Source organism: Podarcis melisellensis, assembly GCF_964234715.1.
Source record: "Podarcis melisellensis genome assembly, chromosome: 14".
NCBI classification, from domain to species: domain Eukaryota; kingdom Metazoa; phylum Chordata; class Lepidosauria; order Squamata; family Lacertidae; genus Podarcis; species Podarcis melisellensis.
In genome coordinates this window covers 47,506,382-47,529,563 of record NC_138546.1, presented here as the reverse complement: position 1 = coordinate 47,529,563, position 23,182 = coordinate 47,506,382, and the positions used below count along the sequence as shown (strand labels likewise).

The window sequence follows — 23,182 nt, the reverse complement described above, 5'->3', positions numbered from 1 at the left end:
AATTTGGCATTCCCAAATGAATCCTCTCAATTATGGATTGTCTCAAATTTGCACCCCCTCAGGGAACCTCCTGCACCACCCTAAATCTGGCACTGATGAAGAGGAAGGGCTACTTGAGGAACTCCAGAACTTTTGCCTGCAGGGAGACCTTCCCTGGGACCCCATCCGCTTGGGAAGGGCAGAAGCAAGGCAAAGGCTCTCTCATGCCAAGCAACAGGGGGCAGCAGCCAGAAGTGCAGTCCTCTCCCTCTCTTTGCATCTTGCGAAATGCCAGGCTCTAACGGCAGAGGCAGAGAAATCCAGGAAGGTGGGGGGCAGCTGGTTGGCAGGCTGTGTTCTGTTTGTGGGCCACAAGACATGCAAGACTGAATGAGGGGAACAGCAGGAGAGAAGGCAATAGGAATTGGGGACAGGAGTGCTACTGGGACATTGCCACTATGGGGATCCTTAAGCTCTTTCAGCTGATGCTTAGAAGCACTAAGGACAACCCATCCTGTTCTCTTGCTTGGGCCTCCCCACAGTTCCAAGCACATCCGCCTATAAACTTTGGAATTCAATCCATTTCATTCAAGAGAAGGGGGGGGGCCTCTTTCACACATTTTGCATGAAGGGGGCTCTGCTCCTCAACAGCTTCAGCGACATTAAAACTGTCAGCCTTTAAGGGGCCACAAGACTCATTGTTGGTTTTACTGCACCAGACTATAACAATCATCTCCTTCAAAGCTGTGGAAATATCATATGCACAGATCCTCTGGGAGAAGATTGTGCCTAAAGGTGTGTATGGGATGCACCAGTATATTATGGGGTGGGGAGGAGGAGTGCTGAAAGTGTGGGATGGCAGGCACACTTGTGGGCCTCACCCTGCAGAGCCCCAACATTACCACACCTCTTTCTCTCTTGCTGGTTGGCCTCTGTGAGATGTGCCATTAACTTGATCCAGCCGGGCGCTTCTTACATTTGTTATGTTCCTTACCTGTAATTCCATACTGCACTATGTGATTATAGACATGCATGATGTGGCATCCAGGCTGAAAAGTCCCTCCATTGGGGTAGAAGTCAAAGTGAGCAACAGGCTGCTTGATGCCAACGCTGAGGCCCATTTGCTGCTGGGTGAAGGTGTGGATGGCATCGACAAAGTCTGCATCATCTGGTGATAAGCGGTCTGTTGGGGACATGCCTTCAAAGAGAGGGCCAGCCGGGTCAAGCCCTGTAGGAAATGCAAACCAGGGCTTGTGATGAGGGCACCATCTCCGGACTGTGCCCGTTGACAGGCTACAGGGACTTCTGCCCAACTCATGATGTAAAGTTCAATGCCTCCAAGAGGGGGAGAGTAGGGGCAATGGAGGTGGTGAGTCATAGCTCAGTGGTAGAGCATGTGCTTTGCCTGCAGAAATCACACCACATTTTTGTAATTGCAAGTTGTTATAAACTGTTTTGAACATTGTGCTTTAATGTTGTAGCACGCCCTGGAATCTTGGGGTGAAAGGCCGGCAATTAATAATAATAATAATAATTAGGGAACAGGGCAAAGGTGTCATAGACATTGTCAGAGCTGCCTCTAGGTCCCAGCTCACAGAGGACCAACGCTAGTCTGTGGTAATGTACAAAAGTCTTTATTGAAGTTCAGTTTCCATTTACAAGCCGCAGCGTGCAGCTCTACGTCTTAGAACCTAGACCGGTGAAGCTCCGTCTGAGTCTCTGCCCCCTGTACACCAGTTTAAGACTCTAGCCTTACTCCACCTCTTCCGTTGTTCTTTCCTCCTCTGGGTCCGTCTGCCCCCCGGGGTCTCCTCCTTTCTGGACTCTTCTGACGCTGCCCCCCCTGACTCTTGTCCCTCCTTCCGGCGGGCTTTAGGACCTGGTTCCCTATCCAGGCTACCTGCTGTGCCGCTCGCCTGTACTTTTGAACTTGGCGTGCGCGCCCAGCCTCCAACTTTCCTCTCGACCGTTTCCGCGCTCTCCGATGGAGGCGTGGTCAATCCTGACTCATCTCCTCTCGCTGGTGGTGAGCACACTGGTCCCGATACCTGGGACTCCTCCCCCCCACTGCGCTCTGGTGGGGAAGCTGGTCCTGATTTCCAACTGCTGCTCTCGGAGTCCCTGCTGGCCCCTTCCTTCTGGGGTATCCCCCTTGGCATCCCCCTTGCCCTGGCCATCGGCGCCCCCTTCTGTGAATCTTCCGATTCGCTGGAGAGACTCAGGGAATCCCTCGGACCACTGTCATCGCCTACGCTCCCCTCGGATTCCTCCCCCTCGCTCTCCATTTCCTCCCTCTCCTGTGCCTCTGCTCCTGAGCCCCTGACAGACATGGTAAGGGATTCTGCAAAGTTTCGGTAAAAGTGTGGGGAGGAGAGCAATGTTAGCCTTTGATTTCTCCAAGGTGGAAAATCTCAAATGGCTCCATCTTTCCAAGCCTCAGCCTGGAAAGGATGTTCATGGGAGCTGAGCAAAAGTTCCTCTGCTGAAGACCCCCCTCAAGTTTTGCTTCTGCCTCACCTTTAGAACAAAGCACCGCCACTTCTGGCCTGGGAGTAGCGCTGGCTCTTGCCTTACCAAAATCAAGCAGGTGGAGCAGGGACAGGGGAGTAACCAGACCGTCCCCTACTTTTGCTCTGTCTTTTCCATCCCCTCAACCTTTCATTGTTGCTCCTCCTCATGTTTTTGGAAGGCGTCTCTTTGACACAGAAAACACACAGCAGCCTATTGTGTAACTGGGTTCAAAGAAGGGGGTAGATAGCCATGCAAGATGTGGAGATAGGTTGCTATGAATGAAGCTATTCAAGGCAGCTTTCCTTCTGCAAGAGGTCTCCTTTGCACTAATTCCTCCTAAGCAGCAATGCTGCACTATTCTAGACTTCCTGAAAGCATTTGGAATATGATTATTTAATTGCAGAAATGGTGGGACCTGCTTCACAGTCCGTGACTGGAAGCCTGTTGGGCTTGGACCCTTTTTACACACCAGGCCCAAGATAGAACCCAGCACTTTTTCATCTTTGATGCAAGCACTGTTTGCATGTGGCTTACTCACTTGAAGGCCCCTATTTCTCAGTCCCATGAAATCTACGGGAATTATGCCAGACCCTACAAGGAGCGTCATGAGAGCTCTCATTAATGTGACAACACACAATAGGAGCAACTTCAACAAAACGCACATCAGAAGGCAAGGCAACCATTGTTCTGGGCGCAATTAGTTCTAAGCACTGAGGTTTTCTTGCAGCTGCCAAATAGAGCAAATGCTACAGAGATGCTTTCTAGAGAGATTATCCTGTCCAGCCCAGGACCAACACCACAGGCACTGAAGAGTGAGGTTATCACCCCTCTACTATTGCCCATTGCTGCAGTGTCCTTTCTTTTGGCAGTTCAAAATTAACAGGTGACAGCAAAAACTGAATACTTTTTAGCGGGGGCAACTAGAATAAGATCTGTCATTTGATTATTGATCTAAACCCCCAAAATGTATTTTATATACAGTAGTTAAGTTTTTACCTTTATCTTCTGTACATTGTATCTTATTTTATTGCTATGGCTGGTGGCTGACGCAAATAAAGATTATTCTGATTCACAGGCACTGTTGAATGAAGCAAAATGATTTTTGTTCCCAAACATGTAAACTATCCCTTAAAATAGGAAGCATATGGCAGAAAACCTACTGTATTTTTTGCTCTATAGGACGCACTTTTTCCCCTCCAAAAATTAAGGGGAAATGTGTGTGCGCCCTATGGAGCGAATGCAGCTCCTTGGCTTCAGTGATAGCAACGCGAAGACTCCGAAGCGCAGAGGGAGAGCTCCCTCCGCGCTCCGGAGGCTTTGCGTTGCTTTCGCTAAAGCCTGGAGAGTGAGAGGGGTCGGTGTGCACCGATCCCTCTCGCTCTCCAGGCTTCAGGGATAGCCGCCTGAAGCCTCTGGAGCGCAGTGGGAACTCCTGCTGTGCTCCAAAGGCTTGGAGATAGCCGCCTGAAGCCTCCAGTGCGCAGCAGGAGCTCCCGCTGTGCTCTGGAGGCTTCGGGTTGCCTTCACTGAAGCCTGGAGAGCGAGAGGGATCGGTGCACACCGATCCCTCTCGCTCTCCAGGCTTCGCTTCGCTGGAGAGGCACTGCACAGTTTTCCCTCTCTGCGTAGCGCCCCTTCAGCGAAGCGGGAGGAGAAATGGAAGGGGCTCCGTTTCTCCTGCCGCTTTGCTGAAGGGGCGCTGAGCAGAGAGAGGGAGATTTTTTTCCCCTGTTCTCCCCCTCTAAAACAAGGTGCGTCCTATGGTCGGGTGCATCCTATAGAGCGAAAAATACGGTAATTAATATTATTAGCTGATAACTGATTTTGCATATACCGGTAGGTGTGGAGGGGGGGATGTAGAAATTATCCTACTGTATAAAAGTAAACTATACATTCATTACTCACTTTTTCTACTGAACGGGGTATGGGGATGTCCCCTCACCCCAGAAGAGAATGCAGGCTGGAAAAAGTTATCCGCCTCGGTTTTGACTGAGGGGTTTAAGACAGGAAGCTGCCTTATATGGAGTCAGACCACTGGTCTATCTAGCTCAACTGTGTCTACACGGACTGGCAGCAGCTCTCCAGGATTCTGGGCAAGGTTCTCTCACAGCCCTGCCTGGAGATGCTGCCAGGGATTGTACCCAGGGCCTTCTGCACACAAAGCAGCTGTTCTACTGCTGAGCTACAATGGCCCTTCCCCCAAGGGATGCTTTGCGGGATTTTTCTTCTTACCTGTAATTCTGCCAATCTTCCTTGCACCCCTAATGTAGCTGCCGGCAAAGCCAGAGACGTGAGCGCCAAGGCTGTACCCAATCAGGTGAGCATTGCCTCTGGAGAACTGGACAGATTCCTGGAAGATACCCAGCAGCCATGTGAAGTACAGGCAAAATGTGGGGCATGCATTGTTGTTGCAGGCACAGCCTGGGGCTGGCGCAAGATGTTTGGGTGCCCAAGATGGGAATCCAACTGACCTCAGTCCCTCCCACTAATGAGCATGAGGCACAACTTGGTGGGAAGTTCTCTTGGGCAAGCCCCATTGGAACAGTACAGTTGTGCTCTTGCATTGCTCCCATTCATTTCAATGGGGTTTGCCCAGGAAAACCTCCCAACTGGATTTTTTATTTGTTCCATTAGAATCTCAGCTGTTCCTCCAAGGCTATTTGATCCTTACAATGGCCCTAGAAGGTAGATGTGAGTGACTGGCTCAGGGTCACACAGGGTGCTTCATGGCTGAGTGGGGATGATGACGATGGTTAATTGCAATTAGAATCATAGAAGTGGAAGGGACCACAAAGGTCATCTTGTCTACTGCAGGAATCTTTTGACCAGTGCTCAAACCCTGAGTTTAAGAGTCTCCTGCTCTACTGACTTAGATAGTTGCATTTACTTTTTCACAATATGACTTATAATATGCAACTTGCAATATGATTTTAACCTGGGTCTCCCCAGTCTACATGTGGCACTCTCATTCAGCCTTCCCAACCTGCTGTCCTCCCGATGTTGCTGATTTACCCATTGGTCCTGCTGCCTGTGGCTGATGGGACTTGCTGGACTTCAACGCCAGGTGGAGAGCTCCAAGTTGGGCAAGTCTGCTCTAGTCAGCATGTCAAACTGGATTGTACCCCGTGGCCCGAATCCATCTGGCTCCCTTGCAGGCGGAATGTTGCCTCAACTCCCTCAATTTACCTTATCATGCACCCACACTGGTCTAGGAAGCTGTTCCTACGGTTTTGGGACCACATTCAGAATTAATTTGAGATTCAGAGAGAGGCTGCACTCAAGAAAAGCCCTGCTTGATCAGTCTGCTGGGCCACGTAGTCTAGCATCTCACATTCCACTGTGGCCACAGCCGCCTGGGAAACCCACAAATGGAGTTTGAAGTCAGGCGCACACACACTCCAGCTCTTGCTCTCAAACAGCTGATATTCAGAGGCAGGCAGTCTCTGTAAGTAGAGTCTTGATTTAGCTCTCATGCCTTATAGCTCCTGGTGGACCAGGAATATAACTTGTCCTTCTTGAAAGCTCTATAAGCTAGTGGTCACCATCATCACCACACCATGTATCAGTTAATTCCACAAGTTAGCAGTGCATCACTTGCTACTGGCTTAATCCCACTCTGTAGGAAAGAAATCACAGGGAGTTGCTTGTTTTACTTTTCAAATAATGTAGGAACTGTGTTCCTTATTACCGTGGCAGAAAAACTGTGTTTAAAAATGTAGACCCAGATATGCAGAATGTTGATATGTTTTTAGATCTGTTTATGGTTGATTTAATTATTTTGTTAAATGTTTTAAATAGTTGTTTTTAACTGTTGTCACTTATTCTTTTATTCTTTTATTCTTTTTGTAAACTGCTTTGAGTTGGGTTTGTTTTGTTTACAATCAAGTGGTATATAAATTTTATGAAATGAATGAAAAACAAATAAATGGTAAATAAAAGGGATTGCTTTGCAGACGTGAAAATTGTCATGCCTGTTCATTTCACCCTTTGCTTCAAGCAGTGCTCTACCTTCCCCTGAGACACTGGCACATTGCAAGTGCCGCATCCTTGTCCGAAATGTAAGATGCCTCAACTGCACCTGACTTGACAGAATGACAGGCTATAGAGAGCTGATATGAATACAAGCCTGGGGTCAAAATTGGCCCGGGGCACTCCACTCTCCCTAATCAACACTGAATACACTTTGCTTCCTTGTTTAAACTCTGCCACCACAATGGAGAGAATCACTCCCCCTTCTAGGCTAATGCTCTCTTTGCAGTATCTTCAGAAGACTGTATGGTTGCAGCTGGTGATTAGTAGGAAAACCCTAGTGCAACCTTTGAGGCCTCATCCACACTTCTGCTTGTCCTGTGCTTAGGAAACCTGGATCCAAACTATTTTCGATTTGCCCCACTGCTTTTGCTATGGAAACCCACTTTTTACCATGGAATTGGAGCAAATGTGAATCCGTAGAAAACCTGGTTGACATCTGCTCCAATTTTGTGGTAAATAGGGGCAGTTGGTGGGAGAAGCAGGAGTGTGGATGAGCCCTGAGAAGAGAGCCTTCCTCCATCCCTGCCCCGATGGTACAGCTCACTGCATGTAGAAAATTAGCACAGCCGAGTGAGGACTGAAGTAGGAGCCAGCGTGGTGTAGTGGTTAAGAGCTGTGGACTTGTAATCTGGGGAACCGGGTTAACTTCCCCACTCCTCCACCTGCAGCTGCTGGGTGACCTTGGGCTAGTCACACTCTTCTGAAGTCTCTCACTCACCTCACAGAGTGTTTGTTGTGGGGGAGGAAGGGAAAAGGAGATTGTTAGCTGCTCTGAGACTCCTTAAGGGGAGTGAAAGGCGGGATATCAAGTCCAAATGCTTCTTCTCTTCTTCTTTCTCCCTGTCATGCTTGGGGGATTTTTCAGGCAGAGAGTTTGAAAAATGGCATTGCCCATCTGCTGCCTCAAGGTGGAAGAGTCTATACCGGGCTTTCTCAACCTCAGCCCTCCAGATGTTTTTGGCCTACAATTCCCATGATCCATAGCTAGCAGGACCAGTGGTCAGGGATGATGGGAATTGTAGTCTCAAAACAACTGGAGGGCTGAGGTTGAGGAAGCCTGGTCTATACCATCACATCAGGACTTTACCACCTCCTGCGTAGACCAGACCAACAAAGGAAGTAGCAGCAAGGCAGAGGATCTGTTGCCAGTGGTCTGCTCTGCAGGGTTGGTGCTGGGAAAGTGGTCCCCCACCTCTACACCAGCCCATAGCTATGAGTGGCCGGCACAAGACACATTTACAAATTTTAAGTTGGAGGAGCTGGGGTGGTAGGGAAGAGGCATTAAACACACGCTTCATACTGTCTCCTCTCTCAGAGTAGGCTTACCTCCAGCCATTCCAGGAATCGAGCGATTTCTTGGCCAACGTCTCGGGTGTTCTGCACTGCAATGGGGTAGTGCGCATGCGCAAGGGCCAGCCAGTCAGTGATGATCACATTTGTTTGTGTCAGCTGGGATTTCAGGGCTTCGGCCAGCTTCCAAATCCAGCCTTCTAGCCTTCCATCCACCTGCAGTCATGGGAGAAAACCAAGTCTGTAAAATTCATGATGCCCTGTCATGAAGTAGTGAGCCTGTGAGCAAGTACCACTGGGTGGAGCCCCTCAGGCAGGTGGTAACAATTAGTCCCCAAAGTCGGAGCAAGTGATGGGGCTGGCTGGTTGCCAGAATTCCCCAGCCCCTATAAATATCTGAGTTAACCTGCCGAGGGAGAGAAAGAACACACCATGTATTAGACTTGCTGGTTGATGTTCTGTAGCTGGTGCCAGAGAAGAAGCCAATAAAGCCTGGTAACTCGTTTGGTGCCTGCATGTGATTGATTAGTGGCTTGGAAGGAGGACTTGGGAAAGAGACCCCCTCCTTGAGAAGCCCAAGCAAGGGCAGGCCTGGAGAATTGCTCACAGCCAGCTGACAGCCAGGCCGCCAACTCCTTGCAAACCCCAACGGTGTGCCTTGGGTGACTGCTTCCTAATGGCCAAAGACAGCCTGTCACATCCTTGATTTGGGGCTCCAGTTTTGTCCATCTGCTGTAGCATGAACAATTCCCAGGACAGAAGTTTTATATTTTTGACATCTGTATGGTGACATGCTTATATTTACTCTCACACACCCTTATTTCAGTGGAAAGGAGTATAGTTCTGCATGTGAGGCCAACTGAAAGTAATAGCATCTTTGTGTTATTTTTAAAAGGTGTATGGTTAAGACCATGACTAAATAGATTCTCCTCATCCTTTTGGGGTGAGTGAATATAATATATTGTTATAGGTTTGAGGGGGCAGCCTGGGACCCCCCCAAACCCTAGAAATGAATAAATGGTAGGATTTCGATTATTTGGAGTATTGAAAGGAAGACTGCAGGCTGGTGGAAAAATACAAGCTAAGCTACATTTCCAAGCCAGGGCCTCACCTGGGATAGAGGTGTTAACATGACAAAAGGTCTGATGGGCCTAGGCAGAAAGAAGGTTACTAGGTTAACTGGGTGTGAAGTGACGGGAAATGACAGTCTTCAGCAAGGTGCACTGGGAAGCAGAAGGGAGAGAACAAAGGGAGAGATCCATCTTGGGCAGGTTGGCTGAAGGCTGGCTGGGAGAGATGCCTTGCACTCCAGTGTTGCACTACTGTGGGGAACACATTCCAGCCTTGCAAAGCAACGTGGTAAAATCCTGAAATGGGAGAAGGGGCTGTGCCAGTGCAGTGTAGGTTTGAATGCCCCTTTGTTACGCCCCTCCCTCCCACCCCCCAACAACCTCTCTCCATGTAGAAAATTAGCACAGCAGAGTGAGGAAGGAACATTTCTCCCTGATATGCTTGTCTTTTCTGGTAGGGAGTTTGAAAAATGGCAATGCCCACCTGCAGCCTCTAGATGGTACAGCCCATAACATTGTGCCAGGACTCTACCATCTCCTCCACAGATCAGGCCAATGAACAACCTTTGAGAAAAAAATGAAGTGGGGGGACCCTGTACGAGGCCAGATTTATCTAGATATCAAAGTTCAGCTGAGCAACATCCCTGGATAAGAAAGAAAAAGTGCTGTGAAGTTCATTACCGACCATCCGTGGACTATCATCACCAAAGGAAGAGAGGCATTGAAACGGCATTTTTCAAGAGTATCGAACTGGTTAAATTCGATCAGGCAGCCTTCTTCAATGGTATTTGAGTAGAGCAGGAACTTTGTTTCGGAGCGGGAATGACTGGTCCTTCGGATTGGCTGCAGTTGTGGCCCTGCAAAGAGATGTTTCAGAAATTTATGGGAGGTTTTTACATAAAGTTTATACACTACTTGATTGTAAACAAGAAACTAAAAACTCAAAGTGGTTTGCAAAAAAGATAAAACAATAAACAAGGTAAAGAAAAAAAAACAATGAAAGACTTTCAAATAGTATGATACATTGGGCAAAATATACTGGTCATAATATTCAGTTAGAAGATTGGGGGGAAATTATGGAAGGCTGGAATAAACTTTACAGCATGCAGTTTACTTAAAGAGAATGTAATGAAAATGATGTATAGATGGTATATAATGCCAGTGAAATTAGCAAAAATGTATAAAACAAATAATCAATGTTGGAAATGTAAAGAAAAAGATGGTACTTTTTATCATATGTGGTGGAAATGTAAGGAAGTGAAGACATTCTGGGAAATTATATATAATGAACTTTAAAAAAGGCGGAAATATGGCCTCCTCCGCTTTCAAGATGACTGCGCTGAGCAAAATTATCCCATTTCTGACAAATGCATGGGGAAAGGATCCAGTTGTCGTTCTCTCTTTCGGCATTGGTTTTATGGCTTTGGTGGCACCATGGGTCAGTCCCTTAACAAAATACAGCGCCATGATGACCCAGGCTGTACCATGTACATATCCAGTTCCAGGGATGATGGCAATATGCCAGATATTCCCTCCCACCCGTGTGACAAGGAAGGACCAAGTCTTGAATGGCTAAAGAACTTCTGAGACGGGTCCTTGTGATGAACAGGCCTAGAGAACCAACACTAAAGGGGCAACCCAGGCCTGCACTGCTCTCTGCTCTTTTGTGTACATGTGTAACATTTTCAGGATATAATAAACTTGCTAACTTAAAAGCAAAATAAATAAATAAATAAATAAATGTTGAAATATACATTTGTAAAAAAAACCAGAAGCCTTCCTATTAGGAATTGTAGGTAGAGAAATACACAGGCAGGATAAGAAATTATTTTTATATGCTATAACTGCAGAGAGAATATTATTAGCTCAACGATGGAAGCGAAAAGAGATACCATCGAAAGAAGAGTGGCAGATGAAATTAATGGACTATGCCAAATTGGCGAAATTGACTGGGAAAATTCGGAACCAGCAGGATCAGAATTTATTGAAAGACTGGAAAACAATTATGTTGTACCTGAAAGACAACTGTAAACAACTGACATTGCTAATAGGGTTACAATAAGTTTTGTAGGCGTAAATTATCATTTATTACTAAACATAATTTACAAATTGTTTATTTAAGATTATGCTGGAGGAGACTCTTGAGAGTCCCATGGACTGCAAGAAGATCCAACCTATCCATTCTTAAGGAAATCAGCCCTGAGTGCTCACTGGAAGGACAGAGCCTGAAGCTGAGGCTCCAATACTTTGGCCACCTCATGAGAAGAGAAGACTCCCTGGAAAAGACCCTGATGTTAGGAAAGATGGAGGGCACAAGGAGAAGGGGACAACAGAGGATGAGATGGTTGGACAGTGTTCTTGAAGCTACGAACATGAGTCTGACCAAACTGCAGGAGGCAGTGGAAGACAGGAGTGCCTGGCGTGCTCTGGTCCAGGGGGTCACGAAGAGTCGGACACGACTAAACGACTAAACAACAACAAAATGATTTAATAGTAATATTAATAAGAATAAAATGCATACTAGAGATTAAGTTGGAAAACCATTAGTCGAGGATGAGGGAAGTTCCAGGCTTATACAGCCAAATGTTTGTTTATTCTATTGACAAAATTGATGTTATGATGGAAAATATTTGGAAAAATCAATAAAAATTATTATAAAAAAAGACTTTCGAAAAGTTAAAGTAACAGTAAACTAAAAACAGATTAAAACTTGCCTCAGTTTTCTAAATATCTGGGTAGGCTTATCTAAACAAAAATATTTTTAGCAGACGCTGAAAATGGAACAATGAAGGTAACTGCTATCAATAGGCAGGGAGTTCCAAAGTGCACTAAAAGATGGAGTCCAAATGTGGAATGGGTTTTATGTGGCACCTGTAACAATGCCAGTTCTGCCGACTGAGGCAGTCAGGTGGGTGTTTATGGGGTCAGGTGATCTCGTAGTCACCCTTCTGATGAGTTTTGTTTGGTGGGTCAACTTTCTTTCCAGGAAAGGCCTCTGGGACTATGGAACAGGGTGGAAGGAGATCCTGCAAACCTATGAAGTTGTTATTTTTGAGAGGAGATGGCTGCTTAACAGGTCTTGTTCCAACATTCTAGAGAGCATTTTGGTTGCCAACTTCATTCTAATAGGGCTCCAGTGTTCTTAAAGGCACTTTTCCTCATCAAGGGGACAAAGAGAATGGGGAAACTGGCTGACACTGGGAAAAGACTCTTGGTGGCCAGGAAAAAAGGCTGGTGCAGTGAAGCTCACCAAGAGAGAATTTTGTTGCTTATGCTGGATCTCTCATTCAGTGGGTCAAAAAGTTAAAAAACACACACACTTGGGGCAGTGACAGAGGATAAGACCCCCTTTAGTTGCCTTCATTGGCCATGCAAGTACGTTATGAGTGCCTTCTACTAAGCATGTTGATGCATCTGCGAAGGACAAGAAACAGAAACTCTGGTGACACTAACCATTTTCTTTCCGTTTGGCCGTTTTGCCACAATTCAAATATGGGGGAGAAATTTTGTTTTGTGTGCATTTTAATGTGAACCCCCAGCCCCTGCCACACTTCCCAAAAGAACCAAATGGTGCTCCACCAAGTGGCAGCTACCCTGCAGAATTTGCCGTGCAATTATCCAACCACAGAATGTGTATCTTAAAGGGAAGCATGCATAAAAGTGTACATGTATTTGGGAACATAAAAAGGCATTGCCTTCGGGGAATTGGTTTGTAAAAACATTTATGGTAGGCAAAATTGCATATAAAATGTGTCTATTAGAATAAATGTACCCCAAAATACTAACTTAAAAAAATAAATTGGAAGCTGATACAAAAATGTGGTGAACAGAGAGAGAGAAAACCCAAATCCACCGTGTCATCGATCTCTAGCCTCAGAACCAGATTCAAACATCTATTCATTTACTGGAGCTTGAACTGGTTTTCCTGAACTGTTTACTTCTTCTGTTCATCCCTGTTAATTTCTACAGCGTTAATGTGACTTGCATCCTGATATAACTTTAACAAGACTTTATCTGCCACCAAGTACCACAACACTAACTAATCACATTAAGCAAAAAGGCAAGCTGTGAGCCGTAAATGTCAGAACAAAGCCATTCTTTTCATCACTTTAATTAAAAAAGAAATTCTTAGCTAGGATTACACTTATTAATGTTAAGTATCACTTATTCAAGGAGAACCACTTTCACCCAGCAACCTCTTGTTGGTGCAATCTCCATACCCACAGAGAACCAGCCCCACACCTGCAAAAGCTCCCTTTCCCTCTCTCAGCTCCAAAGCCTTCCAACCTCACATTTCAGAGGAAGGAGACTCCTCCTCACACAAGAGTTCCATGTGTCCATCAGAGCACAGGTGAAGAGCAGGCTTTTCCTGTGACATTCCCCTGCTCTTTTCTGTTGGGGCTGAGCACAGGAGACTCCAGATTCTGAGGAAGGAACCTGTAAAGCAGAGCTGGGGAGGGGTTGAGGGGTGGGCTGACAGGAATGGGGCTGCAGAGGTGCACAAAGCAGCCCACAGAAATGGGCTGTGATTTGTCTGAGAGGAAGCAGCCTGTGGCCGGGAAAGACTCCAGTTTTGTGATGTGTCCATTGGCCCATATCTATCCCCTGAAGAGGTGAGAGTAAACTTGGAGTTTACTTGCAGAAGAGCACAAGAAGCCTCTTCCACAAGAGGAACATTGGACATTATTACCCCAGGCCAGGCCACTGGTTCCTCTAGGTCAGGACTCTCTACGACTGGCAGTGGTTCTCCAGGGCGTCTTTCTTAGCCTTCTCTGGAAACGGCTCATCAGGGATTGAACCTGGGACCTTCGGCTTGCAAAGTAGATGCTCTGTCATGGATGTGTGGACCCTTCCCAGTGCACTCTCTTAGGCAATGGATGGTTGTAGGGGTCAGATGGGATTACCATGAGGAATTATAAAATATACATCAAGCCATCGTGTCCACGATGAAAACATTGTGTTGACTGGGTTTGATATATTGACGATAATTTCTGATTAAATCCCATAAGATTCTACATTCATGTCCTTTTCATGCCCTTTGGCCTCTGCTGCCCATTTCTCCTTGCCCGACAAAAGCTTTTTTGTGAATAAAAACAGCCTGGGCCAGGGGGCTGGAGATCGGACAAGCACAGAAAGACACAATTATACGCACCCTTCCCAGAGTCTTGCTGGTTCAAGTCTCTGTGTGTATTCTTATTAATCAGAGTTCAAGCCTTCCTTTACTTTGCAAACGCAACAGATGGTGCTGTTTTGCACACCATAATTCTATACGTATGCCAGTTTCCTTCCAAAGAACTCAAGGCAACTCAAGGCAACCCCCTACCAGCTCTGGTGAGAAGCCAGGCTCCTGCCTCCATCATCCATCCCTAGACAGCAGCTGTTACCTCAGCTGGGCATTAGAAGAAACTGCAACTAAGAATTTATATAGTGGTACCTCAGGTTACATACGCTTCAGGTTACAGACTCCGCTAACCCAGAAATAGTACCTCGGGTTAAGAACTTTGCCTCAGGATGAGAACAGAAATCGTGCTCCAGTGGTGCAGCGGCAGCAGGAGGCCCCATTAGATAAAGTGGTGCGCCAGGTTAAGAACAGTTTCAGGTTAAGAACGGACCTCTGGAACAAATTAAGTACGTAACCCCAGGTACCACTGTACATGTATTTGCTTATCTCCTTCTCCCACCTAATCCGTTTCCTTTTTATATCATGTCTCTTTAAACTGTAAGTCTGAGGGCAGGGACTGTCTTGGCTTACAGAGCTGTTCCAGAGCTTTTTTGGGGGTGGGGCAAAGAGTTTGATAACTACACTTAAAACAATGGCTTCCTATGTAAAAAATGCAACACAAAAGGAGAAAGTGACAGGGAGGAAAGAGGTCTCATGGCCACTGCTCAAGACAGTTCAGAGAAGGGAGGGGCCCAATGCCAGCTGGTCTCAGCCAAGCCGCTGGAGGGATGCGGACGAGTGGAGGGAAACCCTTCTGAGAGCTCAGGAGCCTAAAGGTCCCTGCCATGGTGCCCATCTTTGGGATCAACTGCCCTCTTGCAAAAGGGTTTCCTGTGTAATCCGCAGCACTTCCTTCTCTGCCTTCTATCTCACCTGCACTGGAGTGGGCTGTGCAAAGAGAGCCCTGCAAATGCCAGTCTAGGCAGTGGCATCACGCTGGTGATTCCTCTCCAGAGTCCAACAGATACAACAGCATTTCTTTGCATTGTAAGCTTAGGAACGATTAACGTGGAACCAATCAATGAACAATTGTAGCAGCAAATACGCAAAGCAAACATTCCACTCCATAGCCCAACCCAGCCCACTGCTGGTGCCTTGGCGACAGTGAATTTGTTGAATTAATGAGGGAATGACCATGAACTGTTGTGAGTTATGTGCCTCTTTCTGTCCCAGGTCTGTCAGAATCCACTTTCCCCTCTCCTTTCCTGCTTTAGTGGTCATTCATTTCTGTGGAGATGGGGTTGGCTGAGACAGAGTGGTTTTGATTTGAGTAGAGCTACTGAGTGGAAAGGACGCGGGTGGCGCTGTGGGTTAAACCACAGAGCCTAGGACTTGTTGATCAAAAGGTCGGCGGTTTGAATCCCCACGACAGAGTGAGCTCCCATTGTTCGGTCCCTGCTCCTGCCCACCTAGCAGTTCGAAAGCACGTCAAAGTGCAAGTAGATAAATAGGTACTGCTCCGGCAGGAAGGTAAACGGCGTTTCCGTGCGCTGCTCTGGTTCGCCAGAAGCGGCTTAGTCATGCTGGCCACATGACCCAGAAGCTGTACGCTGGCTTCTTTGGCCAATAAAACGAGATGAGCGCCGCAACCCCAGAGTCGGCCACGACTGGTCCTAATGGTCAGGGGTCCCCTTTACCTTTACCCTTACTGAGTGGAAGACCTTGCAGTTAGAAGGGGCCAGAGATATGCTGGCTCATTGTACCCTTCCTGGGCCAAGGCTTCTGGACATCTGGCACTTCAAATCCCCACACCCTGAGCAGGGGGCATCCAATCCTTGGTTTTGGCAACATTAACCCCCTGCCCAGTTATAGGGCCTGGAGCTCCATGGCAGAGCACCTGCTTTACATGGAGAAGATCCCAGGATCAGTCCCCAGGGACATCTCCAGGTAGGGCTGGCAGAGAATCCCATCTGAAATCCTGGAGAGCCACTGGCACTCTGGGTAGACAACAGTGAACTAGATGGGCTCATGGTCTGACTCAGGATAGTGTATCTGTTTAAAACATGCATGGCCCACTTCTCCCCTCAGAAAAGGAGCTGCTCAAAGCAGCTTACAAGCAAACATAAAAGCCACAGCGGTCTAATTATTACAACACAAATTAACAACACTAAAAACAGCAGGATGAGAAATCAATGCACTAAGAAGAAGCAGACCCAAAAGCTTGTTTAAAAAGGGACAGTTTGCATAGAACTATGATTCTGTGAAAACTGTCCCTTTTTAAACAAGCTTTTGAGCCTGCTGCTTTTTAGTGCATTGATTGCAGAGTTGGAAGGGATGCCAAGGCTCTGTTAGAATTCCTGCTCCATGATTGCAGTCATGGGATTTTTGTCTATCACATGACAGTGGATGTTTTGATTCCAAAGAGTGGGAAGTGACAGAGGCAGGATGTTTGTGTTACTGTGTTCTGTGAAGTGGGACTATTGTCCTTTGTTTTTTTTCCTCTTTGCTGCCTGATGCTAGAGAGAGAGGGAGGCATGTTGCAGTGCTCTCTGTGTGTTTATATGTAAATAAAGTAGATTAGCCAAAATGCTGAGTTGTTGGGGTTCTGTCATGCAAGCTGTGAAGACTCTGCGATCCCTAAGTGTGCCGGTGTCGGTTGGCATCAACTGCTGTGATGTTCTGGCTGAAGAAAGCTTTTGAAGCTCCCGAACGATTGACCAGGAGGGAGAAAACATGCCAGTCGGGCATGTGTCTCTACCAGGGTCCTACGTGAGTGTAGGCTGAACTCCTGACAGGCTCATCTAGTCCAAATCCCTCAATTGCCAGTTGAACAAAGATAAAAGAGGAGGAGCTCTCCATAGCTCTTGGAGCAGGGAGTTCCAAAAAGAAAACCTTCCTATATGTTGACACCAACCCTGCCTTTGAAAACAGAGTCAAACACTAACCTTAAAATATGCTGGGCAGATTTTAGATGAGAGGAGATGGCTGTTCCAGGAGTGCTTTCCCAAACTATGAAGGGCAACCAGAATTACCCTTGGAAACAGACTAGGAGCTATTGCAGCTGATACAGTCGAGGTGTCATGAATTGGCAGAACAGAGGGGAGGAGGAAGAGGATCCTGAAGAGGGGTCTAGCTATGCCTGGGACACACCAGGACAGGCTGGAGATGGAGAAGGAGAGGTTGGCGTAGAAAGTACTCATGGGGCAATGGAGGGTGGCAAGGGCATGGAGGACAGTGCACAGGAAGGAACCAGAGCAGTAACACCCATCACCAGAGCGGAGGTGCTGTGTCTGCTCAACTTTCCCATGTTGGTTGGACCACAGCTTGGGTGTTCCAGGGGGCATTTTGGTAGCTGCAGAGGTGGGAACCTGGACTTTGGACTTTGGACTTGTTGGCCTGCCAGACTGCATCCTAGCATTTGTCATGGGATCGTGCACTCCCACTGGACTTGTCACCACGTATCCTGTAGTTCAGGACAGAAGGGGCCCCAGGAGGCAGGTTCACGTGTTCATATGAAACTCACCAGAGTTTTGGGGAGGGGCAGACAGAGCACCTCTTTTACATGCAAAAGGTGGCAAGTGCAATCTCTGGAAGCATCTCCTTTTAAAAAGGCACAAGTGCTATGCCATGGGGTCCTTGCCATGCTGGGTGTGAATCATCAATACCCCAACACAGGCTGCAATGGTACCACTTGAGCACATCCACACTGGGGATGGGGATTGAAGCAAAGAACTCTCCTGTCTATGGGGCAGGCACAGGCAGCATCATGACAGGCCCCCCTGGGTCAGTTGGTGGGTGTTTTGCCTCTGATAAGGCCCCTTCCCGGGACGCAGGTGGCGCTGTGGGTTAAAGCCTCAGTGCCTAGGACTTGCTGATCGAAAGGTCGGCGGTTCGAATCCCTGCGGCGGGGTGCGCTCCCGTTGCTCGGTCCCAGCGCCTGCCAACCTAGCAGTTCGAAAGCACCTCCGGGTGCAAGTAGATAAATAGGGACCGCTTACCAGCGGGAAGGTAAATGGCGTTTCCGTGTGCGGCTCTGGCTCGCCAGAGCAGCGATGTCACGCTGGCCACGTGACCCGGAAGTGTCTCAGGACAGCGCTGGCCCCCGGCCTCTTGAGTGAGATGGGCGCACAACCCCAGAGTCTGTCAAGACTGGCCCGTACGGGCAGGGGTACCTTTACCTTTACCTTAAGGCCCCTTCCCACTTGCCCAGTTCGACAGCAGCTAGAGGCACAAGGTGCCACAAACACTCCTTATGCCAATTTCTTCAATTACTGCTGAAAAATGTATTGTGTTTAAGGCCTGCTCTGAGTTACCTCATTTGGATTGTCTTCCATAAATTGTCCCATTTATTCACAAGCCCATTATGGTGCCATCTGAGAGTATGGCCTGCTCTAGATTAGATGTGCTACATTAATTTGCAAAAAGAAGCAGCAGTGAATCAGAGAGGGAAGATGCTCTGAGGTTAGTGCTGGGTTGTTCTTGTTGTTTCATCCTGTGGTGTGACAATCCTAGGCAAGTTCTACATTAAACCAATATTTGACAGAAATCATTTGGCCAGTTTTGGCAAGCTCAAAATATAGAGGCCCTTTCGAGTAAAGAGAACTCACAGAGAGCTGTGCTCAGTAATAAAGATCAGCAAAACTTCTGCTCTGGATTTTTCATGAAAGCCTTACAATGTGAGACCTTCATTTTAGCTGGGCAAGTATTGCTGCCATTTGTATGTGAAAAAAACTCATTTCTGGGAAAAAAGCATTTCATTTGCTGCTATAGCTTAGGTCTCCATTTCTAATTAATGGGAGGGTTCATGGAGATACGATGGGCACTCCCTTGCTTGCCAGTAGACTGCCCAGGACATTTTCCCCTGCCTAAAACCCACCAGCTTTTATCTTCGTTGAGCAAATTGTTGCCTGCTTTACAATCCACTCACTGTTCTCAAAAAAATCATCTGTATTATTACAGTTGTTCCTTGGAAGTCGAACAGAATCCGTTCCGGAAGTCCGTTCAACTTCCGAAATGTTTCACTTCCAAAGCGTGGCTTCTGATTGGCCGTAGGAAGCCAATCAGAAGCTGTGGAAGCCCCTCGGACATTCAGCTTAGAAAAGAACATTCGGAAACTGGAGCACTCACTTCCGGTTTTTGATCATTTGGGAGCTGGAACGTTTGACTCCCAAGCGTTCAGGAGCTGAGGTACGACTGTATTATTATTATTATTATTATTATTATTATTATTATTATTATTATTATTATTTCTTGTATCCCTTCCTCCCAAAGGAGCCCATGCAAATAAAATCAACAAAGAACAATAAAACCGCCAACATATAGTAAAATAACATATAGTAAAGCAATACTTGAACTGTAAGGCTGTGTATCCACTATTCATTTAAAGCACATTCAAAGCACCTCCCCCACCCCCAGAATTTGTAGTTTGTTAAGGGCTGCTGGGATGAACTGCAGCATCCAGAATTCTTTGAGGGGGGGAATGTACTTTGAAAGTACAGTGGACGCTTGGGTTGTGAACGTGATCCATGCGAGATGCATGTTCGCAACCCACAGTGGTGCATCTGCGCATGCGCAAAGCATGATTTAGCACTTCTGCGCATGCGTGACCCCAGAAACCCAGAAGTAACCCGTTCCAGTACTTCCAGGTTTCGGCAGGTCCGTAACATGAAAAAACGCAACCTGAAGCGTCTGTAACCTGAGGTATGACTGTATAGACAACTGGGTCATGGAAGAGGTAGCAGAGTCTGAATTCTGTAAGGCCTTGTGTTTAGTGATAGACGCCCAGCAAATCTTTTGGTATGGTCTTTAATCAGGTAAGTTGTATAGGAATTGAGAGACCAAAAACCTTTCCTGATCTCCGCCCAACAGGGCCAGCTCACCAATGAGGCAAGGTGAGGTGATTGCCTCGGGTGGCAGGATCCACAGGGGCAGCAGATCTTCGTTTGCTGCCCCAGCCGTAGTAGCGGCAAGAGCTGTGCTCCTTGAAGACTGCTAGCCTCCCAGACGCCACTTCTCCAGCAGCCTTTTGGCAAATAGGAGGTGCGGCCGCTCCCCTCCCCTTCCCTAGGTGGGGGCTGCCCTCTGGGGGTCTCCTGGGCTCTGCACCTGGCCAGCTGGAGTCACCACAAGCAGTGGCGTAGCATGGGTTGTCAGCACCCGGGGCAAGGCAAGTAATTTGCACCCCCTAACCCGTGGATTTTAGCACTCGAGTCTCTTCCGCCCCCCCCCAGATGTTGCGCCCGGTGCGGCTGGCCCCCCTGCACCCCCCACGCTACGCCACTGACCACAAGCCCTCACCTTCTGTGATAGCCTTTGATTCCCAATTTCGTGGTTCACCCCAAAATGTCTTGAGGCAGCCCTCATGTCACTCTGTATGGCAGGACCGGACCGGTAAGCACTTTCAGTTTAGCCCCTGAATTAAGGGGGATTTAAATACTTCCTTGCTGTGCAGAAGGAAGTGTGAAGTGCCTTGTATATCCAGGCTCTCATAGAGTCTCACCCATACAGTTTATTAGATCTGGAAGTTCGGGGCTCTCTCTCAGATTCTCTTTTTATTTTTTTGTGTGTATATTAGGCTCCCAGGCCAGTTGGAACTTTCGTATTCCAGTTTTGTTAACCTAATATATTGCGAAGGCACACGATTTGCTACTAAATGCACTGAAATATGGGCCAAACAAGCAACGCAGGCACTGCCATTGCTGCAGATTGAAAGTTGGCTGCTTTCAGGATCAACGGCCTTTATTTTTAGCATCACATTCTCAACAGTGGCCGATTCTGGCGTCATAAAACTAAGAAGCAATGCAGTTCGTTTACCGCATCCCCCTTTTTTCACCCCTTTCTTTCTCATTCTGCTGCAATATTGTGAACTGCTCTGACAGCCTGTCTTTAATGTAATAAAGCAGAAGTATTTTTATTAGGTCTTTGGAATAAGCACACAGCATGCATATTTCATTGGCCTCCATTGCAATGCAGCCTCCAATCGAGGCAGCCAGAAGGTTGCGGCAAAAATGTCGAGGCAACCCTTTTTCAGGATCCAAGGTTTTGAGGAGAATGCAAAACAGAGAAAGATGCTCAGCTTGGGCTCCTGAACATGTTGAGACCTCAGCAACAAATTGCAAGGGTGCCATTACTTTGGAAAACATTACAGATGTGAGGGTTTCATGATATCTTAAAGATTAAATGAATTTACTGTTGTTTTTGTTATGAATTCTACTACAGTCAGATGGGTGAAGGTCTGTTCCTGGGTGCAGAATGGGGAGGGGAAAGTAAATGGTATGAGATCAGAGGGAAATTAAGTGCTATGGGGCCATCAGGACAGGGCAGGGGTCAGCAAACTTTTTCAGCAGGGGGCTGGTCCACTGTCCTTCAGACTTTGCGGGGGGCCAGACAATATTTTTTTTGGGGGGGGATGAACAAATTCCTCTGCCCCACAAATAACCCAGAGATGCATTTAAATAAAAGGACACATTCTACTCATGTAAAAACACGCTTATTCACGGACTGTCTTTGGGCCAGATTTAGAAGGCGATTGGGCTGGATCCGGCCCCCGGTCCTTAGTTTGCCTACCCATGAGATAGGGTTTTGGGTAAGACACCAAGGGCCCACACCAGCACAGGTATCAGAGGGCCCCAAAATGCAGCAGGGGCGTCTTACTAAATGCAAAAGTTAGTGAAATAATTACATTCCTATCTGAAGCAGCGGTGGTGTCACAGAGCGAGCTGACAGTAAACTGCACCACTGAAAGTTGGAGTTAACTCTTTATTAGCAAAAACATGATCTTCACAGACTTGGCTGGGTGTCTACCCTAACAAGCACAGCTTACTCCATGAATCAGTTGTTAAGATAGAAAGTCCCCACCTTGGCACCTCCGCACAGCCATCTAAGTCCCCTCCTCTCCAGGGCTTTCCCCAAGCAATCTAAGGCTGAGCCTTCATGAAGCCAACCTCTCCTCATGTCTTTTCTGGTTCTGGGGGGGAGGAGGAGAGGGAGCTTCTTGCAGCAAGAGAGGGAGACACCTGTGACTCTTCGCCAGCTGGACTCACCTCTGCCTCTGGGTCTCCCTCCTCCCACTCACCTGATTTGGCTTTTGGCCCTGGAGAGCCAGTGTGCTGTAGTGGTTAAGAGCGGTAGTCTCGTAATCTGGGGAACCGGGTACGCGTCCCCGCTCCTCCACATGCAGCTGCTGGGTGACCTTGGGCTAGTCACACTTCTTTGAAGTCTCTCAGCCCCACTCACCTCACTGAGTGTTTGTTGTGGGGGAGGAAGGGAAAGGAGAATGTTAGCCGCTTTGAGACTCCTTAAAGGGAGTGAAAGGCGGGATATCAAATCCAAACTCTTCTTCTTCTTCTTCTTCATTCTGAACTTCTCTCTGCCATGTCGTTTAGTCATGTCCGACTCTTTGTGACCCCATGGACCAGAGCATGCCAGGCACTTCTGTCTTCCACTGCCTCCCGCAGTTTGGTCAGACTCATGTTTGTAGCTTCGAGAACACTGTCCAACCATCTCATCCTCTGTCATCCCCTTCTCCTTCTGCCCTCCATCTTTCCCAACATCAGGGTCTTTTCCAGGGAGTCTTCTCTTCTCATGAGGTGGCCAAAGTACTGGAGCCTCAGCTTCAGGATCTGTCCTTCCAGTGAGCACTCAGGGCTGATTTCCTTAAGAATAGACAGGATTGATCTTCTTGCAGTCCATGGGATTCTCAAGAGTCTCCTCCAGCACCAGAATTCAAAAGCATCTTCCGCAATCAGTCTTCTTTATGGTCCAGCTCTCACTTCCATACATCACTACTGGGAAGCTCTCTGCCATAGATGCTCCCTGTTCACTATGCCCTGCTGCCTCTTCTCAGTCTTCTCCCTCTTCTCCCTCTTTGTTTTCCCACCACCGCTCCCAGTGCTCTGAGCTTTCTTCCCTTGGGGGTTCCCCAGCTGGTTCCTTCCACCGTTCCTCTGCATCCAGCCAGTCCAAGACACCTAGGGAAGCTGTGGGATCCCTCCATGTGTTGTTGGGCTCTGACTTCCAGCATTCCTGACCACTGGCCATGCTGGCTGGGGCTGAGGGGAGCGAGGGGAGTGCCCCACACATCCCCCATTCCTGGTCTCAAGAAAAGGGCTTGAGGTCCAGAGCCTAAATGCATCCCTGA

The 23,182-nt window shown here is 47.6% G+C and overlaps 1 protein-coding gene across 1 annotated transcript in view; it reads right to left on the bottom strand.

Moving 5' to 3' along the window:
* The window catches only part of LIPC (lipase C, hepatic type), a 51,080-nt gene that overhangs the window by 8,853 nt on the left and 19,045 nt on the right, over positions 1 to 23,182 (bottom strand). Inside the window, exons 2-5 of the mRNA XM_081887737.1 lie at positions 9,564 to 9,739; positions 7,849 to 8,028; positions 4,723 to 4,840; positions 974 to 1,207 (exon numbers count right to left, since the gene is read on the bottom strand). Coding sequence (XP_081743863.1) covers positions 974 to 1,207; positions 4,723 to 4,840; positions 7,849 to 8,028; positions 9,564 to 9,739 — 708 coding nt within the window. The remainder of the gene's footprint in view (positions 1 to 973; positions 1,208 to 4,722; positions 4,841 to 7,848; positions 8,029 to 9,563; positions 9,740 to 23,182) is intronic.